This window comes from Macaca mulatta, chromosome 3, assembly GCF_049350105.2.
Source record: "Macaca mulatta isolate MMU2019108-1 chromosome 3, T2T-MMU8v2.0, whole genome shotgun sequence".
NCBI classification, from domain to species: Eukaryota; Metazoa; Chordata; class Mammalia; order Primates; family Cercopithecidae; genus Macaca; species Macaca mulatta.
Window position 1 is genome coordinate 46180921 of NC_133408.1, and position 20510 is coordinate 46201430.

At 48.3% G+C, this 20510-nt stretch overlaps 1 protein-coding gene across 5 annotated transcripts in view; it reads left to right on the plus strand.

The window, feature by feature from the left end:
* TRRAP (transformation/transcription domain associated protein) overlaps nucleotides 1–20510 on the plus strand; it is a 135698-nt gene that overhangs the window by 85293 nt on the left and 29895 nt on the right. For 3 of the 5 annotated variants that reach the window (XM_077996187.1, XM_077996190.1, XM_028845548.2), the window contains 14 exons: nucleotides 45–170; nucleotides 2386–2532; nucleotides 3455–3654; nucleotides 4776–4897; nucleotides 5211–5424; nucleotides 6765–6944; nucleotides 8300–8446; nucleotides 12593–12712; nucleotides 12933–13220; nucleotides 13388–13525; nucleotides 14653–14765; nucleotides 15197–15332; nucleotides 18517–18708; nucleotides 20008–20203. In XM_077996187.1, the coding sequence (XP_077852313.1) occupies nucleotides 45–170; nucleotides 2386–2532; nucleotides 3455–3654; nucleotides 4776–4897; nucleotides 5211–5424; nucleotides 6765–6944; nucleotides 8300–8446; nucleotides 12593–12712; nucleotides 12933–13220; nucleotides 13388–13525; nucleotides 14653–14765; nucleotides 15197–15332; nucleotides 18517–18708; nucleotides 20008–20203 (2319 nt within the window). Of the gene's footprint in view, nucleotides 1–44; nucleotides 171–2385; nucleotides 2533–3454; nucleotides 3655–4775; nucleotides 4898–5210; nucleotides 5425–6764; nucleotides 6945–8299; nucleotides 8447–12592; nucleotides 12713–12932; nucleotides 13221–13387; nucleotides 13526–14652; nucleotides 14766–15196; nucleotides 15333–18516; nucleotides 18709–20007; nucleotides 20237–20510 lie in introns of all 5 variants that reach the window. The other 2 variants (XM_077996189.1, XM_077996188.1) reach the window with 1 other exon arrangement.

A 20510-nucleotide genomic window follows, 5' to 3' on the forward strand; every position in this document is an offset into this window, starting at 1 on the left:
GGCCCACGAGCCCTAACCACAGTGCCTGGGTCCCCACCCCGTAGGTACTTCCAGTGTGGCCTCCAAGTATGAAGAGCTGGAGTGCCTCTACGCAGCTGTTGGAAAGGTCATCTATGAAGGGCTCACCAACTACGAGAAGGCCACCAACGCCAATCCCTCCCAGCTCTTTGGTGAGTGTGCGTGTCTGTCCTGGTGTTCGTGATGGCTCAGTTTGGCATCTGTCCCTGCACACTGGATGTGCTTCCCTTTTGGGAAGGGGCTCTGGTTGTTGGGCAGAGCTTTGAGCCGCTGCATTGTTCAGGTGTCTGTTGCCTGGGGCCCTCAAGGCTGCCGTCTCCTGTAGACCACCCCTCTTCGCCGATGCTTGCTCTATGCTCCCTCCTCAGCCTCCAGCACAGGCTTTGGTGTGAGGGATGTTGCCAGGGTGTGTGTGACTTGCCACCCTGGTGTCACCCCAGTGTCACACTAAACAGGCACCGCAAGAGCTACATGAGAATGTGTGGACTCTGCCTTTCACCACCAGCCCGCCTGTGAGTCAACCACTCACAAGATGAGAACTTGTCCCATCTCATTGCTTAGGCTCTGGCTGGCCCAGGTGAGACAGAAACTGCCTCCCTCCTTAGGTGATCAGGGCAGCTGGGTCACTCTGGCCCCAGGTACGCAGGAGTCAGATTTATAGATGTGCCCTCAGCTTTGTGGCAGACACATGTCTTTGATCCTAGACTTCGGGTTAGTGCCTCAAAATTTATTTTCTCCTTTAATTACATATTCATTGGGTGAAATTTTGAAAATACAAATGAAGGAATACTAAGTAGAAGTCACCTGTCAGGCTCTCTTCCCAATAGCAATCAGTTCCAGTATTTTAGAGTGATGATCATGTTCTATACACATGTATACAAATACCTATATAGATAGCCCTTGTTAGGCAAACGCTAGTCTGCATTTGCCAACTGAATGTATTTGGATGAGTTCCTTGCTCCAAACTTGCCAGAAGCTAAGGGAATTTGGTTAAAATGGTGTCCCTTGCTCCCTTAGCTTGCTCTCTCTCTTCAGGCAGCAGCCAGGTGCGGAGAGTGAGGAGTGCTTCCAGGTCTTTTTCTAAGTAGGGTCACCCTGCAGAAGATCCCAACTTCCATCCCAGGGCAGCACAAATATCTTCTTCCGCTGCTCATTCTCTGGAGGACTCTCATTGAGAAGGGCTGACCTCATGGGCCCTCCCTCCCTCCTCTGTGGGGTATCAAAGGCCAGGGGCAGCCTCAGGGTAAGGTGGGCCTGGGGAGTTGACCACACCGTCGTCACCGTGCTGGATCTGGGGTGTAGTCTCCGCCATCTGCTCCATAGAGGAAAGCACGGCACTCGGGAACCACAGGGTATACCCCGTTTCCGTCACTGTCATCAACTGTCATGGGTTGCCTGGGTTACAACCAGGCTGGTCGTATGTTGACTGCTCTGGTTAAGAATTGGTCTTTTAACAAAGCTAGCCTGAAATCACCTCGTAACTGGCAAACACTCTTTGGTTGATCCATGAATACAGATTTAAAGTTTAATGAGTAGGGCCGGGTGCAGTAGCTCACGCCTATTAATCCCAGCACATTGGGAGGCTGAGGATTACTTGAGCTCAGGAGTTTGAGACCAGCCTGGCCAACATGGTGAAACCCCGTCTCTACTAAAAATACAAAAATTAGCCAGACATGGTGGCAGGCGCCTGTAATCCCACCTACTCGGGAGGCTGAGGCAGGAGAAGTGCTTGAACCCCAGAGGCAGAAGTTGCAGTGAGCCGAGATTACTACACTCCAGCTGGGGCCACAGAGTGAGACTTGACATCAAAAAAAAAAAAGTTTAATGCATAGGTCAAAATCAAGGTGATTGTCACAATGCCGATTATGAAAGATAATTCTTCCATACACTCGGTGTTTCTGTTCTAGTATTGGCTTTGCTGATTTTTATTGATCTTAGGCCGTTTTTCAGAATGAAGTGCAAATTGAATTCGAAGATAGTTGACATGTCCTCTAGATGGCTAGATTTTTTGAAAAAGGTTTTCTTCCTCTTTTTCTTATTTTTCTCAAACCTATTATAGGACTAAAAACTTAGGGTAATTTGCCATAACCCAAAAATAAAATCCAGAACTCAAGGTAAGAATGTTGTTTCTGCTGAAGCACAAAAATCAGTTCTCATTCATGGTGATTTGAACTAGTTGATTATTAGGAGTGAAAATACAATGTTTCATTCAGAATGTAGCATGAGCCATGTAAAAGCTCACAGTGTTGACACTGGGATTAACTATGCCTTTGTTAGAATACGTTGTTTTAAATAATGCGTTGCTTTCACTCCATTTTTCGTGGTGGTTACTGTTCTGTAAAACACCTGGCAATTTCTACATTTTAGGGACCCTTATGATCCTCAAGTCTGCCTGCAGCAACAACCCCAGCTACATAGACCGGCTGATCTCCGTCTTTATGCGCTCCCTGCAGAAGATGGTCCGGGAGCATTTAAACCCTCAGGCAGCGTCGGGAAGCACCGAAGCCACCTCAGGTGATGTGCTGGCCACTGGGGGCCTTTCCTCAGACTCTGATGAACAGAGAACAGACTCTGTTGTGCAGGCTAGGACTGAACTCTAAAGGGAATGTGCATTCACCAAGTCCTGTTGTTTGGTTGTAATTTGTTACCATTTGCTCTTCAATGTAGGAGTTTAAAAAACAACTCATTGTTAAAAATTGACTGTTATTAAGCTGGGTGTGGTGGCACACATGTGGTCCCAGCTCCTCAGCGGGCTGAGGCGAGAGGATTGCTTGAGGCCCAGAGTTAGAGGCTGCTGTGAGCTGTGATCACGCCTGTGAATAGCCACTGCACTCAGTCAGTGCAAAAGATTGAGACTCTCTCGCTCTCTCTCACCCGCGCGTGCGCACACACACACCCCTACGTAGTTTTAAAATCTGCGAATGTAAGAACGCAGAAATTTAAAAATAGTTGGCCTTTTATATGCTGCATTCACCACTGAGAGTTACCAGTGCTTACTATGAAACAGAGATTGCTTAATCAGAGTTGCTGTTTCTGAAGAGTTAAGTCACAGGTTCCAGAGCTGAGCAGTGGGCTCCTGGAATCTGGATGCTATGTGGAGGTATGGGGCTGCCTGGCAGGGGCTGTGGTGGGCATGGCTTCTGGGTGCACCTCAGAGTACAGGGGCCATGATTAGGACTTCAGAGCTGGGTGTGGAGAGGCCGGGGCCGCCTGCACTGGTCCGTCAGTTCCCTCATCCCTCTCCCTGTGGAGAGGGCTACACTTTCAAGATGCACATAAGAACGTATGAGTGCTTCAAATCCCAGAGCTCTAGTTGCAGGAGAAAACATTGAGGGGGAAAATGGGCAGAACCCAGCATGCCAGGCGAGGCTGAGTGGCTACCTGTTTAAATCAATGTGTAGAGACCCCTGGGTTTGTTCTTTCTTGGGGCGAGCAGGTACAAGCGAGCTGGTGATGCTGAGTCTGGAGCTGGTGAAGACGCGCCTGGCAGTGATGAGCATGGAGATGCGGAAGAACTTCATCCAGGCCATCCTGACATCCCTCATCGAAAAATCACCAGATGCCAAAATCCTCCGGGCTGTGGTCAAAATCGTGGAAGAATGGGTCAAGAATAACTCCCCTATGGCAGCCAATCAGGTGAGCGGGGACGGTGTGCCATGTGATCTTCCTTTCAATAAAAGAAAATTCAAGCCTCAACTTCTTGGTCTTTCTGAAACTTGAAGCAAAACATTCTTGTCTGCTGTAATTGCACTCACAGCATCTTTTCTTGATTAAGATGGATTTTTGCCTGTAATCCCAGCACTTTGGGAGGCCGAGGCAGGCGGATCACGCAGGAGATCGAGACCATCCTGGCTAACACGGTGAAACCCCGTCTCTACTAAAAATACAAAAAATTAGCCAGGTGTGGTGGTGGGCACCTGTAGTCCCAGTTACTCGGGAGGCTAAGGCAGGAGAATGGCGTGAACCTGGGAGGTGGACCTTGCAGTGAGCCGAGATCACGCCACTGTACTCCAGCCTGGGCAACAGAGCGAGACTCCTTTCCAAAAAAAAAAGGATTTTTTCAGTGCAATTAACAGATGTTAAATAGAAACTGAGTTGCTCATCTTAATGTGGCTTTGCTCCTCTCAAAATGTTAAATGAAGGCTCGCTTCTCTCATCCCAGCACTTTGGGAGGCCGAGGCAGGTAGATCACTTGAGGTCAGGAGTTTGAGACCAGACTGGCCAACATGGTGAAACCTCGTCTCTACTAAGAATATAAAAATTAGCCAGATGTGGTGGCACATGCCTGTAATCCCAGCTGCTCAGGAGGCTGAGGCAGGAGAATCGCTTGAATCCAGGAGGCAAAGATTGCAGTGAGCCAAGATCACACCACTGCACTCCAGCCTGGGCATCACGGCGAGAGACTTAGGAAAAAAAAAAAAGTTAAATGAACCTTGTTACCTTTTTATGGCAATAAAGATAAGACAAATAATACTAAAAGTAATAATAGAGACTATCATTTCACTTAGTGAGATACTTGCAAACTTCTGATTTGTTTTATAATTTATAGTTGCGTTCTTTCTAAAATGAGCTGTAGCCCCTATGAAAATTGTATTGGCATGTCTTGATTTTAAGCATCCAAAGATAAAGCCATCTTTGCCTTACTGTTTAGGAATGACCTTGTTTTATTGTGCTTGACAAAATTGTAGGAGCTTAAAAAATACTAAAGCAGATGGTTGAAATACTTTTAACTGCGTCTTTTCTCAAATTTCATACAGACACCTACACTCCGGGAGAAGTCCATTTTGCTTGTGAAGATGATGACCTACATAGAGAAACGCTTTCCGGAAGACCTTGAATTAAATGCCCAGTTTTTAGATCTTGTTAACTATGTCTACAGGTAATTACAGCAATTAATCAAGTATTACATGTATTGGTCCTTAATGTGCTCCCGGCGAGCCAGCCATGAGTTTAATCTTTTACTCATACCTAAGTTTAAAATATTCATTTAAATACTAAATTGTGTGACCTACTTTGGTGTCATTAAAGGACCTTTTGTTGTAATGCTGCATGAGCCTGCCATGATTTATAAGATACCCTTGGTTTTCCTAGTGGCATTTCAGCAAGTTCACATCCGCATCCACCTGTTTCTGCTTGTTTGCATATGGCTTGGGGAGTCCATCGTCTTGTTTCTCTCTGACTTGGTGTTACAGGGATGAGACGCTCTCTGGCAGCGAGCTGACGGCGAAACTTGAGCCTGCCTTTCTCTCTGGGCTGCGCTGTGCGCAGCCACTCATCAGGGCAAAGTTTTTCGAGGTTTTTGACAACTCCATGAAACGTCGTGTCTATGAGCGCCTGCTATATGTGACCTGTTCGCAGAACTGGGAAGCCATGGGGAACCACTTCTGGATCAAGCAGTGCATTGAGGTAGGAAGACTCGGCTCACGTCTGTGGCTGGGGGGCAGCTGTGGGTTTTCTGAGTGGGGGCTCCAAAGCCAGGAGGTGTTCACACACACTGAGATGAATTGGAAATCTCCAGCACAAACCTGCTTCTGATCTCTAGGAAGAAATAAAGACTTCAGGGCAAGCGTTTCAGTGCCAGGCACTGGGTCAGGTGCTAAAAATACAGAGACAGATGAGATATTGGCTGTGGCAGGTCCATGTGAATTGGTCAGGGGAAGGGCACAAGCCAGGAGTCCTCTACTCCCTCCTTCCTTTGCCCCTGAGCATCTGCTCTCTCACTGCGGGTGACAGTTCAGGGCCCACTGGACACCACCATCTCTCATTAGGACGATGGGAACCGTTTCCTTAGTGTTCAACCACCTCCCCTCCTACTGATAAGTTTTCTCTGTCGTTACAAAATTATTCTTAATAAAGCAGGTAACCATACTCTTTCCATTGTGCGTGGCATAAAATCCAGCCTCCAGGCTATGGTCCCCAGGTGACTGGCGCCCCGCCTCTCTCTGCATCCCCATCTCATCTCTCTCTCCCTCCAGCATCCGTCTCCAGTGTGCTGGCCTTCTGTGTTCTTGAACTTGCCTCACTCTTGCTACTCAGGCTAATGTGCAGCTCCCTTTAATTCCGTCAGTCCACCCTGTTTCCTGGCCACATTACCACAGTGAGCACGTGCCTGGCTGTGTCCTTCCCTCTGACACTTCAGCTCCTTGAGGCAGGGGACACCATCTCTGTGCAATCGACAGATGAGTCTGCAGGGCCTCCATGACACCCAGTGGGTGCTCAGGGAATATTTGCCTAAGATGGCAAGAGTGGCGTAGCCAGGCAGTGTGCGCACGGCCCATGGGGAAGCATGGTGGAGTGGGGAGTGGCCCAACTCCAGAGGCAGGCAGGAGCTTCAGTACGTCACGGAGGGGCTGGCGACTCACACGGGGGAGCCTGCGCTGTCGCCTGAGGCTGCGGGAAGCCATGGTGGGTGGACCGGGGTAAAGGGCCACTGTGTGGAAAGAGATGGTTCAGGAGGACGAGTCCAGGGGTGAGGTGGGAGCAGGCACTGCCTAGGTGTTCAGGAGTTAAGAGTGGCAGGGCCTGGCGTGTGCTATGAGTGAAGCAGAGGTCTTCTGTATGTGGACAGTGCCTTGGAGGGGATGGAGGAGAAAAAGCCCATCTGGTCGAGGAGAGGTGGGAAAAGGTGCTGAGCTCATACTTGTACCTCAGAGGTGCCCGAGTGAGGGGCATCTGGGAGATAAGTCTAGATGCCCCGAATGCCACACGCATGCCTTGGTTCTGTCTCCTTTCTGCACCCCTTGCAGCTGCTCCTGGCTGTGTGTGAGAAGAGCACCCCCATTGGCACCAGCTGCCAAGGAGCCATGCTCCCATCCATCACCAACGTCATCAACCTGGCCGATAGCCATGACCGTGCCGCCTTCGCCATGGTCACGCATGTCAAGCAGGAGCCCCGGGAGCGGGAGAACAGCGAGTCTAAAGAGGAGGTGAGGCCCTGCACCCCACGGGCAGAATCCCAGAGAGGAGGTGAGGCCCCGTGCCCCATGGGCAGAATCCTCGGTCCTGCAGAAGAAGTTTTTGTATCAGCTTTAGATTTGTTTCGGGCATGAACAAGGTATAAAAACCTGTATACCTGAAAGCTCCGAATGTGGTACCTAAGTTCAGCTAGGTTTTTTTTTTTAATTAGTTAGAATTGAGAAGCATCTTGCACTGCCATTTGGTTTCGAGATGGATCACATTACCATGAGATAGTACTGTTGAGAACAGAACATTTCCCTGTGCTGTGATTTTTCTCTCCGGGTGAGAAAAGCCCGTGTTCATTACAGAAAGCGCTGCCTGGGGGAGTGCTGCCTGTCACGCGGGGGCTGGGGCTCTAGTTGGTTCCTGCAGCAGCCTGCTCAGAACCCATGTCTCTGCTTAGTCCCGGGACAGGCAGCAGGGAGCCTTTGCTCCTCCAAGAACCTGTCCCAAGGCTGATGCCTTAGTCTTGGTGGCTCTCTGTCCTCCATGAAGAAGTGGCTGCCACTGTTCCTGGCAGGGATTTTTGTAGACTGTGTCTCCTTAAGGTCGTTGGTTTTTGGAGGCTCAGCCCGCATGGAGGCTGCGTCTTAGGAGACAGTCACCCCGTGCTGCAGGCGGGCCCGGCACCCTCTTTGTTCTAAAAGGGGTGGTGCATTCCCTCTTCCATGTGCAGGATGTCTACTCATTAACCATTTTTGAATTAAGTTTTTTTCCTGTTGCTGGAACACTAGATTATCTGGGCGCTTGGCCTTCTCTTCCTGTGTGAAATAAATTGCCAACTCTGAAGGTCTTCGTTTTCAAGGGCACACACCAAATTGTCGATACCTGACTTCAAGGAGTAGTTTGAGTGTTGACTGACTTCTCCAAACCTTCAGACAGAAATAAGGTGTATTCCTTTCTGGGAAGAGTCATATAAAACATTGCACCAGCAACACGCTCCGCCGTGGCCCGGAGGCGATTCTCAGCCTGAGCAAGCCAGGCGGCTGGGCGACCGTGTTGCATTTTGCGAAATGATAGACTCTGATTCCATTAATCTTTATTATTTTTACTGTTTAAAGTTGATTCTTTTAAATTTTGCTGTTCACAACCCAAATATGAAAGCACAGTGGTGGCTTCTTTATAGGTATTTTTTAAGAGAGAGAGAGATCTGGTCTAGTTAATCCGGGTTTTATTTTAGGATGGAAGATTATTTAAAGACTTGCACACTTCCAGGAAATGAACACAAATTTTACTCGCCAAAATTGTAACAAGAGGAGGTGTGTTTATTGGCTTTTCTTGAAGGCTTTGACTTTTTGGTTTTGCTTGCTGCTTTGTTTCTTAGGATGTAGAGATAGACATTGAACTAGCTCCTGGGGATCAGACCAGCACACCCAAAACCAAAGAACTTTCGGAAAAGGACATTGGAAACCAGCTGCACATGCTAACCAACAGGCACGACAAGTTTCTGGACACCCTCCGAGAGGTGAAGGTCTGTATGCAGCTTGGAAAGGATTCATTGCTTTCCTCCCATGGATGGTTGAAAGCCTAAATCAGGATCATTCCACAGCAGTGTAACTTTTTCTGTTTCTTTCCTTTTTCTTTTTGAGATGAGATGTTGCTCTGTCACCCAGCCTGGAGTGTAGTGGCACAGTCACACCTCACTGTGGCCTCAGTCTCCAGGGCTCAATCGATCCTCCCACCTCAGCCTCCCAGGTAGCTGGGACCACAGACATGAGCTGCCACGCCCAGCTAATTTGTTAATTTCTTAGTAGACACAGGGTCTTGATATGCTGCTCAGACTGGTCTTGGACTCCTGGACTCAAGTGATCCACCCAACTTGGCCTCCCAAAGTGCTGGGATTACAGGCGTGAACCAGAGATTTGGGAGTGTCACAGTGTCTTATAGGAGAAAATAGGAAAAAAATTAATTTCTCCACCACCATCTCTTAAAAGAAACAGTAACACTGTGTACAAAAAATGTGTGAGGAGACATAATAATGTTGGATTATTTTTCAATTGCACTAAAAGAGGAGAAAATGAGAAATTAATTTGCTAAATCAAGCCCACTTTGTGGAGTGGGGGCCTCCAGGTGCGTTTGTGTTTGAAATCTAGCCAGGTAGAGACTCTCTGGCTTCTGCAAACTCTCAGGGAAATAACGGGTCTGACTGATTTTACGTCATGACTGTGAAGGACTGGTTGAAGCGCCACGTACCAGGTTACTTTTGATAAGCAGGTGTTTTTCTGTTCTTTCAAGAGCTGGGTGGTTATTCTAATTATTCTGTTCATATCAGGAGCTAGGTGGGAAAAAAGCATGAACTACTTCTCACAAGTGATTTTTACATTAGAATCTTTTGGTGACCTGTGCTGAACTTGTGCGTGGGATCAGTCTTTGAACTTGTACCTGAGTGACACCACTGTCATCTTGGATAAGCACCCATCTTGCTTTTCTGTGGTATGGAGCGGGAAGCAGAGCAGCCTGATAGATGTGAGTGATAGCTCTCATGTCATGGGCCAGGTACTTCTTTTGTTTGTTTGTTTCAGACAGGGTCTCACTCTATTGCTCAGGCTGGAGTGCAGTGGCACGATCTCCGCTCACAGCAACCTCCGTCTTCCAGGTTCTAGCGGTTCTCCTGCCTAAGCCTCCCGAGTAGCTGGGATTGCAGGTGCCTGCCACCACACCTGGCCAATTTTTATATTTTTAGTAGAGACAGGGTTTCACCATGTTGGCCAGGCTGATCTTGAACTCCTGACCTCAGGTGATCTGCCTACCTCGGCCTCCCAAAGTGCTGGGATTACAGGCACCTTAATAGACCCCTGTCCCTACTGCTGCCACCATGAGAAAAAAGGGCTGTAAGCACATGTCCTGAAGCCCGAAGGCTGCCTTTGGCTGATGGTCACCATGACATATCACCTCGTCGTCAGCTGCCTGCGCCTCAGTTTTATCCTCAGCGCCTGGTGGGAGTGCCATCAGGAGAGGAGGTTCCAGCAGTACATCGTGTGAGGGGTAGGGATATTTGGTTTTACTCATTAAGATTTTTGTCTTGGTTGAATTGGTCACCGCTGTACACCTCCACGTCCTCTGTGGGGCTGTGGCTGCTCTCTGGATGGTGGCTGGGTTAGACCAGATGTGGCTGAGAATCTTGGCAAATCTCACGGAGAATCTTGCCTGCAGGTGTCCCCATGGTCTTCTCTTAATCTGAGGCTTCATAGCCTGAGTCTCAGGGCCCATCTGTGTCACTCTTTGTAAGAGGATTGCTCAGGCCAGAGCTGCAGATGTCGTCAGCCATACTGTGCCTAGGTGTGTGTCACAGAGGAGACCCTCGAACTCAGTGCCCAGCACAGGTGGGCACACCATTGCCCCTGAGCCCCGTGTGCCACCCGCTTGCTGCATGTCCTTGGGCCGCTCTGACAGGGTATGCCCACCTCTTAGCAGGGTGTGGCTCTCAGGGTACTTGGGTGTGACTTAATTGTTCCCTTCTCCTTGGGTTCTTCTGTGTCCTATTTTCCTCTTTCACCTTTTACATTTGATCTCATTTCGTCGTTTCAGCATCTTTTTACTGAGAGCCTGCTCTGTGTCAGGTGATGTTCTGGACGCTGGAAACACAGTGGTAGCTGTTCCTCAGCAGGTTGTACGCTCTAGTGAGGGGAAATAATGAACAGAAAGAAGTGCTAATCCCTCAGGAGGCGAGATGGGTGCCGGGGTAAAGCAGCCAGGGCTGGCGGGGATTGGAGAGGGTGGTGGTGTGTTATTTCATCTTCTGTGTATTTATGGGAGTTGAGATTTTTCATGGAGCAAGATGGGGTTATAAATCATTGTGTTTGTTATTTCCGCCCTGACGTTTTCCTTCCTGGAGCTCCTCTACTTTGTGAAGTGGTCAGGTGCCACCGGCTCTTCTTGGACTCTTGGATTCTAAATCCGGAGAGGGCGGTCCTCACCCCAGGCCCACAGACTCGTTCTCCACCTCATTTCCCGGTCTGGCCATTGTTCCCTGTGAGAAGCCTGTGGAGGCAGCAACCCCTCATTGGGCTCTTTTGACGCTGTGAGGACCACGGGGTCCTCACCCCTGCACCTCTTTGGGACGGTGTGTACATCAGAACAAGCTGTGGACTTGGGGAGCAGGAGCCGATTGTAATCCTGAGACACAATCCTGAACGCTGTAATCCTGAACGCTGTAATCCTAAATGTTGAAATCCCTAAAGATCAAAATTTCTAACCTCTGAAATCCCGAAAATATAATGCTAGAAAAAATAATTTAAAAATGCTTTAAAACATACACAGACACACCCCAAATAATACTTTACTAGGTAGGTTTCCAGGCATTCCTTAGTCAAGTGGACTCCATAAACATGGCACCCATAGGCATCTCCTTAAACCATGCAGACAGTAGCAGGTCATAGTTCTGACCTGATGCAGCTGTCCTATGATGATGATTTTCAGGAATTTTGACCTTTGAGGATTTCAACACTCGGGGTTAGGGCGTTTAGAATTGTGTTTTGGGATTCTGATCCAAACCCCCACAGTTGGAGTTGAGCAGCTTTATCAGCAGGTCAGTGACCTCGCTGGGCCCTTTGGTTCTCCCCAGCTCTTGGCCTCTGCTAAATTGATGTGGAGCTGAGAGCCCCCGACAGGCTGGTCAGGGTGAAGTGTGTGACCATGTGAGGGGAACTGTACTCACTTCATCACAGCCCTCCTCACAGGGCAGCCTGATGCCAGATACTTGGGAGCGTTCTTTATCTAGATGTTTTCACCCATTTTCCTTGAACGATTTGTATCCTTGGTGTCTCTTTTTGGTAGAAACGTTAATGTGCCTGTGGTTTCCCCTCTTGGGTTTGCTGTAGGAGAGATGAACGCCTAATCACGTCCCTGGCACTGTGCCTCCATGCTGGGGCAGCAGGGACTGTGTAGCTGTCAGCATGTGCCCCAGCCCCTGGCGCTACTGCCTGATGCCATGTAGGGTGTCTCCTGTGGGCTAGAGCAGCCTCAGGCAGACTAGAAACCTGGCTGTTAATAAGGAATGTTGGCAGCTAATTCAGATCAGATCTTGAAAAACAACAGGCCTGGGACAAGATAAACACATCTGTGGATTTGCTGTCCATTCCATTCTCTTATGTTCTGTCTCAGTCTGTCTCAGTCATTTTCTCCTGCCTCTTGTCTGCTGCCAATTGCAGAGACTGAACTTTGAGTTCCTGATTTGTTCTTCAGAATAATACCTGTTGGCAAATAGTTTATGTCATATACTGTGTGTTCTCACTTTCCTGTTTTCAGTGACCTGGGCCTCGGTGACATCTGTGTCCCTCTGAGTTACTCCTTCAGTCTTGTCAGTGTTTTTGTCCTTCTTGGATATGATGGGATCAGTAGTGTTAGGAAACCCCCTTAAAAACTAAGGACAAATGCAGGCGCCATTGCTGAGTCCCTTGGGATGCCTGGGCTTGGCTGCTAAGTGCGTGTGGCCTTCCACCACTCGGGATCCATGGGCTTTACTCCAACATGGCATTTTCTTAGATCTCTGAAACTTTGAAAGTGGAGGAGCGTCTAATAATGTATGAGATGGATCATGGGTGTCTTCTGAGCGTGGGTGTGCGAGACACCCGCAGCCCGTGGCCATCTCAGCCTGTTCTTGTCTTTCTGTTCATAGACTGGAGCGCTGCTCAGCGCTTTCGTTCAGCTGTGCCACATTTCCACGACACTGGCAGAGAAGACGTGGGTCCAGCTTTTCCCCAGATTGTGGAAGATCCTCTCTGACAGACAGCAGCATGTGAGTGTATCTTTAAAGTCCTGTTTTGGAAAATTGTAGTTTTAGCTTTTAATAAGTATTCGTAAAAAAACACAGTCTTGAACAAGTTTCAGAGAACGCGGAAACCGCTGGCTGTCACTCAAGAGCGAATTAGGAAAGGTATTCTCAGATGCATCAAGAGAGACAGCAAGACTTGCCAGTTTTCGAATGAAGGCCTAAATGACATGCGCTTTGGTTTCAGGCACTCGCGGGCGAGATAAGTCCGTTCCTGTGCAGCGGCAGTCACCAGGTGCAGCGTGACTGCCAGCCCAGCGCACTGAACTGCTTTGTGGAAGCCATGTCCCAGTGCGTGCCGCCAATCCCCATCCGACCCTGCGTCCTGAAGTACCTGGGGAAAACACATAACCTGTGGTTCCGGTCCACGCTCATGCTGGAGCACCAGGCTTTTGAAAAGGGTCTGAGTCTTCAGATTAAGCCAAAGCAAACAACGGAGTTTTATGAGCAGGAGAGCATCACCCCGCCGCAGCAGGTGAGGGTGCGCCTCAGTCTGTTAATTACGTCTTCCCTGCTAGTGACTCCACACTTTAAATACTGCTTCCAAATGATTTCAAATGACAACACAGTGAAACTGCATTTTTAGAAGGGGAGAAAAAGTCCCTGTCCTGAGCACTCCGGACCCTTGCTTTGTGTTTTCAGGAGATACTGGATTCCCTTGCGGAGCTTTACTCCCTGTTACAAGAGGAAGATATGTGGGCTGGTCTGTGGCAGAAGCGGTGCAAGTACTCGGAGACGGCGACCGCAATTGCTTACGAGCAGCACGGGTTCTTTGAGCAGGTAAACCTCAGACCACTGACGGGCTTGGGTGCGTAATGAGAGGCCATTTATAACGGTTCTTTAATAAAATGGCCTCAAGTCGGAGTTCACGTTCTCTTTTTTTGAGATGGAGTCTTGCTCTGTCGCCCAGGCTGGAGTTCAGTGGTACAATCTTAGCTCACTGCAACCTCTACCTCACAGGTTCAAGCGATTCTCCTGCCTCAGCCTCCCAAGTAGCTGGGATTATAGGCGCCCACCACCATGCCCGGCTGATTTTTGTATTTTTAGTAGAGACGGGGTTTCGCCATGTTGGCCGTGCTGGTCTCGAACTCCTGACCTCAGGCGATCCACCCACCTAAGCCTCCCAAAGTGCTAGGATTACAGGTATGAGCCACCACGCCTGGCCCAGAGTTCACATTTAAATACATTTTAAAGCATTTCAGTCCCACACGTAAAGGCCCTGTGATTGAAGTCTGCATTTAAGGGACGCCTACGTGTATGACACGAGCTAAATCACAGTCCTAAGAAGTCCTTTGCATTTGATGCCAACATGGATGCTTTTTCTCTCCCATTGTTGGTTCTGTTGGAAGCGATAGGTTTTGTTTTTGCTTACGTTTTACTCCCCGTGTCTGCCCTTCAGTGTGGCGCGGGCTACTGTTTCAGGGTGCGATTCCTAGCACTGTGTAGGGTGCTGTGCCGTGGAAGCTCCAGAAGCAGATGTGGCCTTGTGGCTCCTGCTCTGATCACTAAAGGATGGAGAAATTAATCCCACGTCTGGACAGCCTCCCCTTCTTCCATTCTGTTCAGGGAATCCCACCCTCTTCTGTCTCTGAACAGAGAGCTGTGGGTGTTTAGTGCTCCTGGAGAAGAGCTCCATGTGCTCCCAGGTGTGTGATTCAGCCTGCTCTCGACAGCTGGGCCCTGGCGGTGAAAAGGTTGTGTTCTTAGCCAGGTGCAGGCATGCACCTGTAGCCCAGCCACTCAGGGAGACTGAAGCAGGAGGGTCCCTTAAGCCCAGGAATTAGGAGTTTGAGTCCAGCTTTGGCAACATAGCAAAACCTCATCTCAAAAAAGTTCTCTAAGTTTTAAATTTAAAAAGAAAGAAAAGGTGTGTTAACAGTGGTTTAAAAGCATTAACTTTTTTTTAGGCACAAGAATCCTATGAAAAGGCAATGGATAAAGCCAAAAAAGAACATGAGAGGAGTAATGCCTCCCCTGCTATTTTCCCCGAATACCAGCTCTGGGAAGACCACTGGATTCGGTAAGCCGAACACAGTGCTTGACGTGTACATGAATCAGTTGAGGGAACCGGGGAAAAATACCTGACTTTTTCTTGTAATGAGTGTTTTTTAAAGAGAGCTTTGCTACTTTGTGGCCTTGTAAAGAACAAACAGAAACCCAAGATCAGCATTTAAAGCCTTGAGTAATTAAACAGGTCGACTGGAGAAGCAGTAAACTGTCCCTGGCCCCAGTGCTCTGGGCCCTCTGCTGAATAGCAGGTGGTTTGTGGCATCCAGGGTGGGCAGGGGCTCACCCCGCAACGGAACACACCTCCGTGTCCTGCGGAAGTCCACTCTTGCTGTGCTGTTCTTCTGTAGAATGGAAATTTGCCATAAAACCCTATCCCTGCCTCTGTGAATGCCTGAGTGTGCTGGTGACTGAGCTTTTGCTCTTGGACATGTGGTCTTGCAGATGCTCCAAGGAGTTGAACCAGTGGGAAGCCCTGACGGAGTACGGCCAGTCCAAAGGCCACATCAACCCCTACCTCGTCCTGGAGTGCGCCTGGCGGGTGTCCAACTGGACTGCCATGAAGGAGGCGCTGGTGCAGGTGAGACGCCCCGGGGGCATCCCCGCAGCTGCCTGGGTCCCTTTTCCTGCAGCTGCAGGGGTCTTTTGGGAGATTTCCTGTAGAACAAGCATTTTGGCAGTGGAAAAAAGGTAGCTTTTGGGAAAGAAAGGTTCCTTTTGATTGCCTCAATCTAACACCTTTCCTGAATTTGAGTAATGTCACTTTTTAACAAAATGAGAAATTGAAGATTAGAAATAGTTACAAACTATTAACTAGAGGATGGAATCGAGCCCAGGTGTTGACTTCTGGTTTGGGACCTGGGAAATGACTCATTGGATGCAGGGAGTTTGTGTTCCTTTGGGAAATAACCAGTCATTTATGTCAGTAAAAATACATTCTTCCCTCAGTATCCAGGACCCCCCCGCAGACACCAAAATCCATGGACACTCAAGTCCCTGATATAAAATGGTGTAGTATTTGCATGTAATCTCTGCGCAGCTGCCTGGGTTCCTTAAATCCTGTCTAGGTTATTTACAGTACCTAATACGATGTAATTGCTACATTCATAGTTGTTTTGTTACACTGTAGTTTTTAGGGAATGACAAGAAAAAGCTCTGTACATGCTTAATACAGATGCAATTTTTTTTCCCCGAATATTTTCTATCCACAGTTGGTCGAATCCACACATATGGAGGACCAGTTGTATGTATTTTGCTGTCAGAATGCATTTACGATTGCTTATTCTTTCTTTATTCTGACAAAACATAAAACTGAATAAGTATTTGTAGCTCACCTTAATGTTCCCTTCTTTCTCCTTCCCAAAGTTTCCCTTAGCTGGATATATGCAGCGTCACACCATCCTGAGGTCTCACAGATGCGTTTCTTCTTTCATAGATTCTTGTCATTTTATAAAAATTGTAAGTTACTCACTGCTTAGAAAAAAACTCAAATATGTGAATAAACATCCAGGGTAATCTGCACTAAATTCAAGTAGTCTTGAAAAGGATTCAGCAAATTACTTTTGTCTTTGTTTCTGTGCTTCCTAGGGTAGTTGCTTGGTTTGATTTAGTAAGGGGTTTAGCTTTTTTCCAGTGGGGAAAATAGAAGAGACACCGTTGTTCTTAGTGTAACTGAGGGTAGGTGTTGTAATTGGCAAAAATCTATCTCACCTGGTGTTGGAGTCCAGCCCCTGTGATGTTGGTGCCAGCGTGGCGGGTAATGTTGGAAGCTGCTGTAGTCTTCTTTGCCTTCCTGAATTTCTTCATCGGTGGGTTATTGAGAACTGAGAGGCATCATGAATGTGAAAGGTCTGTGGAAGAGTAAGATGTCAAAAACAAGCCATGGTGTCATATAATTGCGGGGTGGTGTCATTATTACCATTATTGCATGTAGTCCTTGGGACAGATACCATCATGGCGCTAACTTTTGTTGCTTTTTTTATTTTTATTTATTTATTTTTTTGTGACAGAGTCTTGCTCTGTCGCCCAGGCTGGAGTACAGTGGCGCGATCTCGGCTCACTACAAGCTCCGCCTCCTGGGTTCACGCCATTCTCCTGCCGCAGCCTCCCAAGTAGCTGGGATTACAGGCGCCCACCACCATGCCTGGCAAGTTTTTGTATGTTTTTAGTAGAGACGGGGTTTCACCACGTTAGCCAGGATGGTCTCGATCTCCGGACCTTGTGATCCGCCCGCCTCGGCCTCCCAAAGTTCTGGGATTACAGGTGTGAGCTATCGCGCCTGGCCAATGTGTGTAGCTTTTATTGTTACTTTCCAAAGAGGAATGTTTATTCATCTTGCTACAGCGATTCCTGTAAACATCCATCACAGAGATGTCCTTCCATCTTTCTTATCACAAAGATATTATGTTTGGAAACTTTCATGAAAAAAAATTTTTTAATATTTTTAAATGCTTGGTAAGAGATTAACAAAACGTGAGACGTTCCAATGCTTTCTTCAGAAGGTAGTGGGCAAAAAAAAGGGCCTTCCGGGCAGAAAGGAACACGTGGTCTCCACCTGGGCTGAGGAGTGGTTGGCCCAGGTTCATCCGCTGCTCCACGGAACTGACGCTGGAGTGTGGGAAATCTGGGGAACATTTTATAGTAGACGAAAAAGTGTGGCTTTAAAATGACAGTAAAATTTGCACATATTCCCTCATGTTCATGTAAACCTGAATTAATACCTATACCGTTTAATTTCCCAGGATAACCTTATGAATTGGAAGCAATTCAAAATTACACTCACGTGGCCAGGCATGGTGGCTCACGCCTGTGATCCCAACACTTTGGGAGGCCAAGGCAAGCAGATCACTTGAGCCCAGGAGTTTGAGACCAGCCTGGGTAACATAGGAAGACCCCTGTCTCTACAAAAAATAAACAAAAATTAACCTGGTGTGATGGTACATGCCTGTAGTTCCAGCTGCTTGGGAGACTGAGGCAGGAGGATCACTTGAGCCCTGGAGCGGCTGTAGTGAGCTATGAGCATGACATTGCACTCTAGCCTGGATGACAGAGTGGGACCCTGTCTCAAAAAAAAGTAAAATTACACTGATATTTATCATACTGGAGATTAATATATATTTAACAGTTTAAAATGTGGTGACTGGCCAGGCTCGGTGGCTCATTCCTGTAATCCCAGCACTTTGGGAGGCCACGGCAGGCGGATCACCTGAGGTCAGGAGTTTGAGACCAGCCTGACCAACATGGTGAAACCCATCTCTACTAAAAGCACAAAAAATTAACGGGGCATGGTGGCACACGCCTGTAATCCCAGCTGCTCGGGAGGCTGAGGCAGGAGAATAGCTTGAACCTGGGATGCGGAGGTTTCAGTGAGCCGAGGTTGCACCACTGCACTCCAGCCTGGGCAACAGAGCAAGATTCTGTCTCAAAAAAAAAAAAATGCCGGCTACGCAGAGTGTGTGATTTTTCATCTGATCTGTCATAACAGCATTGATCAGTCTCTCTTCTTTGGAACAACTAATGACCTTAAAGCCAGGAGCCTGTGGTGTGCTTTCATAGCTGGAGAGATTGGCCGCTCACGGAATTTAGAAAGGGAGAGTATCCAGGAAAGACTGTAAATGCATGACTTCTCTATTTATAGCCTAATTTCTGTTTATTGCCTTGCATAACTAGTGGCAAAAAAAAAAGTGATTTTTTTTCCTGTTTGACCCTTTACACTGAGGGAAAGAAGGCCCCTCACTTCCTCTGTCTCGTTCTTTCACTGTCAGGTGGAAGTGAGCTGTCCGAAGGAGATGGCCTGGAAGGTGAACATGTACCGCGGATACCTGGCCATCTGCCACCCCGAGGAACAGCAGCTCAGCTTCATCGAGCGCCTGGTGGAGATGGCCAGCAGCCTGGCCATCCGTGAGTGGCGGCGGCTGCCCCATGTGGTGTCCCACGTGCACACACCACTCCTGCAGGTGCGTGCGGCACCCCAACACGAGCACGGGCCTGTGGCCAGGTGCAGCCAAGCACCGGTGTCCAGGCTTAGTCTGCAGACTGCGCTGGACGGCAGGGATGAAACTCCTTCCCCTTGTCTTGTCCTCTCCCACTTAACACTCGTCCTTATGAAAGGAAGGCCACAGTTAAAACATTGAGGAAAAATGTTAGAGCTTCTGCGGGATTGAAGACATCCTCACCAGTGATTCTGGTTTCAAATTTTGCCTGAGGGACTGTTTTCAGTACCCACTCTGCCGCCCTCAGTTATAGACCCTGTTGCTCTGTTTTCAGCAAGCTTTTGGCGGGAGCTGTGGGGACAGGATTAGGAAATGCTTTCCGAAATCTGAATGTAATGAGTTAAACTTGAAATATAAACAGAAAGCACAGATTCTTCTAGGCAACTTAAAAAATTACTGTCAACCAAGATACAGAGTACTGAACTAGGTGCTATGTTTAGGAGATTAAAAAACATTTTAAAACAATAGATTCTGCCTCAAAGGTGCATTGAACCGGAGACAGCAGGCATAGCCGTAGAAGCAAATTTACAGCTGGAGGGAGACTGATTCAGAGCCATGCCAATCAGACGGAAAATCAGGATAACAAAGATCAAGAGAAGGGAGATAATCGTGTGTGCCATAGAAACCAGGGACAGAATTTGGATAGGCTGAGGATTGTGGCCAGGGCCTTCCAGGTGAGAAGGTGGCATCAGAAGTTTGGTGCCAACAGTGCATCTGGAATTTAAGGGTAGTCAACCTCCCGGTCTTGTAGGGCGGTGACTTAAAACGTGTTTACATTTCGTGCGTCCAAAGAGGTCAGGAGAACCACGTTTGCAGGTGCTTAGTATGGCTGTGGGGTTTAGCAGGCACGTTGAGAAAAGGCACGTCTGCAGCGGGGATACCAGGCTATCCTGACCTCAGGCGTTGCTGGACAAAGAGCTGGGCAGGGAGGGTGGCAAAGGGCATGGACAGCAGGAAGAGGAGTTTTGAGGACTGCCCATTAGCGAGGTTTGGTGTCTGTACCATCGTTCTCCCAGTATCCTGTCTCTCAGGAGCCACAGTCTGAGGTTTTAAAATTGGAGACGCCATAAGGAAAGTAGCGTTTGGGGTGAACAGGAAATGAAATGTGGATCTCAGGTGTCTGTGTGTAAACGAGAGTGCTTCCTTTGGTAATCGCACCATAAGATCTTTGCGATAATCAGGCCGCCAATGGACTCTGGTGTGTTTTTCCCGATTGATCTTTGCTGACGTTTACTATGGAATCTCTTATGCTGGTCCCATCAGGCAGCCCAGCAAATCATTGAACTCCAGGAAGCTGCACAGATCAACGCAGGCTTACAGCCGACCAACCTGGGGAGGAACAACAGCCTGCACGACATGAAGACGGTGGTGAAGACCTGGAGGAACCGGCTGCCCATCGTGTCTGACGACTTGTCCCACTGGAGCAGCATCTTCATGTGGAGGCAGCATCATTACCAGGGTAAACCGACCTGGTCCGGCATGCATTCATCATGTAATTTTCCAGACGCCCCACGGTTCTGGTTTCGTCTCTGTGTTTTGGCTTGTTTTTTTTCCCTCAGGTTTTCTATTTTTGGGTAGGGATGACAGGTCGGGGTGGTAATGGTGTGGGGAAAGATGAAGGTGGTAGAAGAAGTAAAGTTTTGTTTTTTGTTTCTGCACCTGTTACATTTTTCTACTTGGGTCAGAATCGTGCAGGCGGGGGGTGATCAATGCTCTGAGCCATGGCACTCTGCGTTGAAGCTCCCATCCCAGGACAAGCTGTGCTC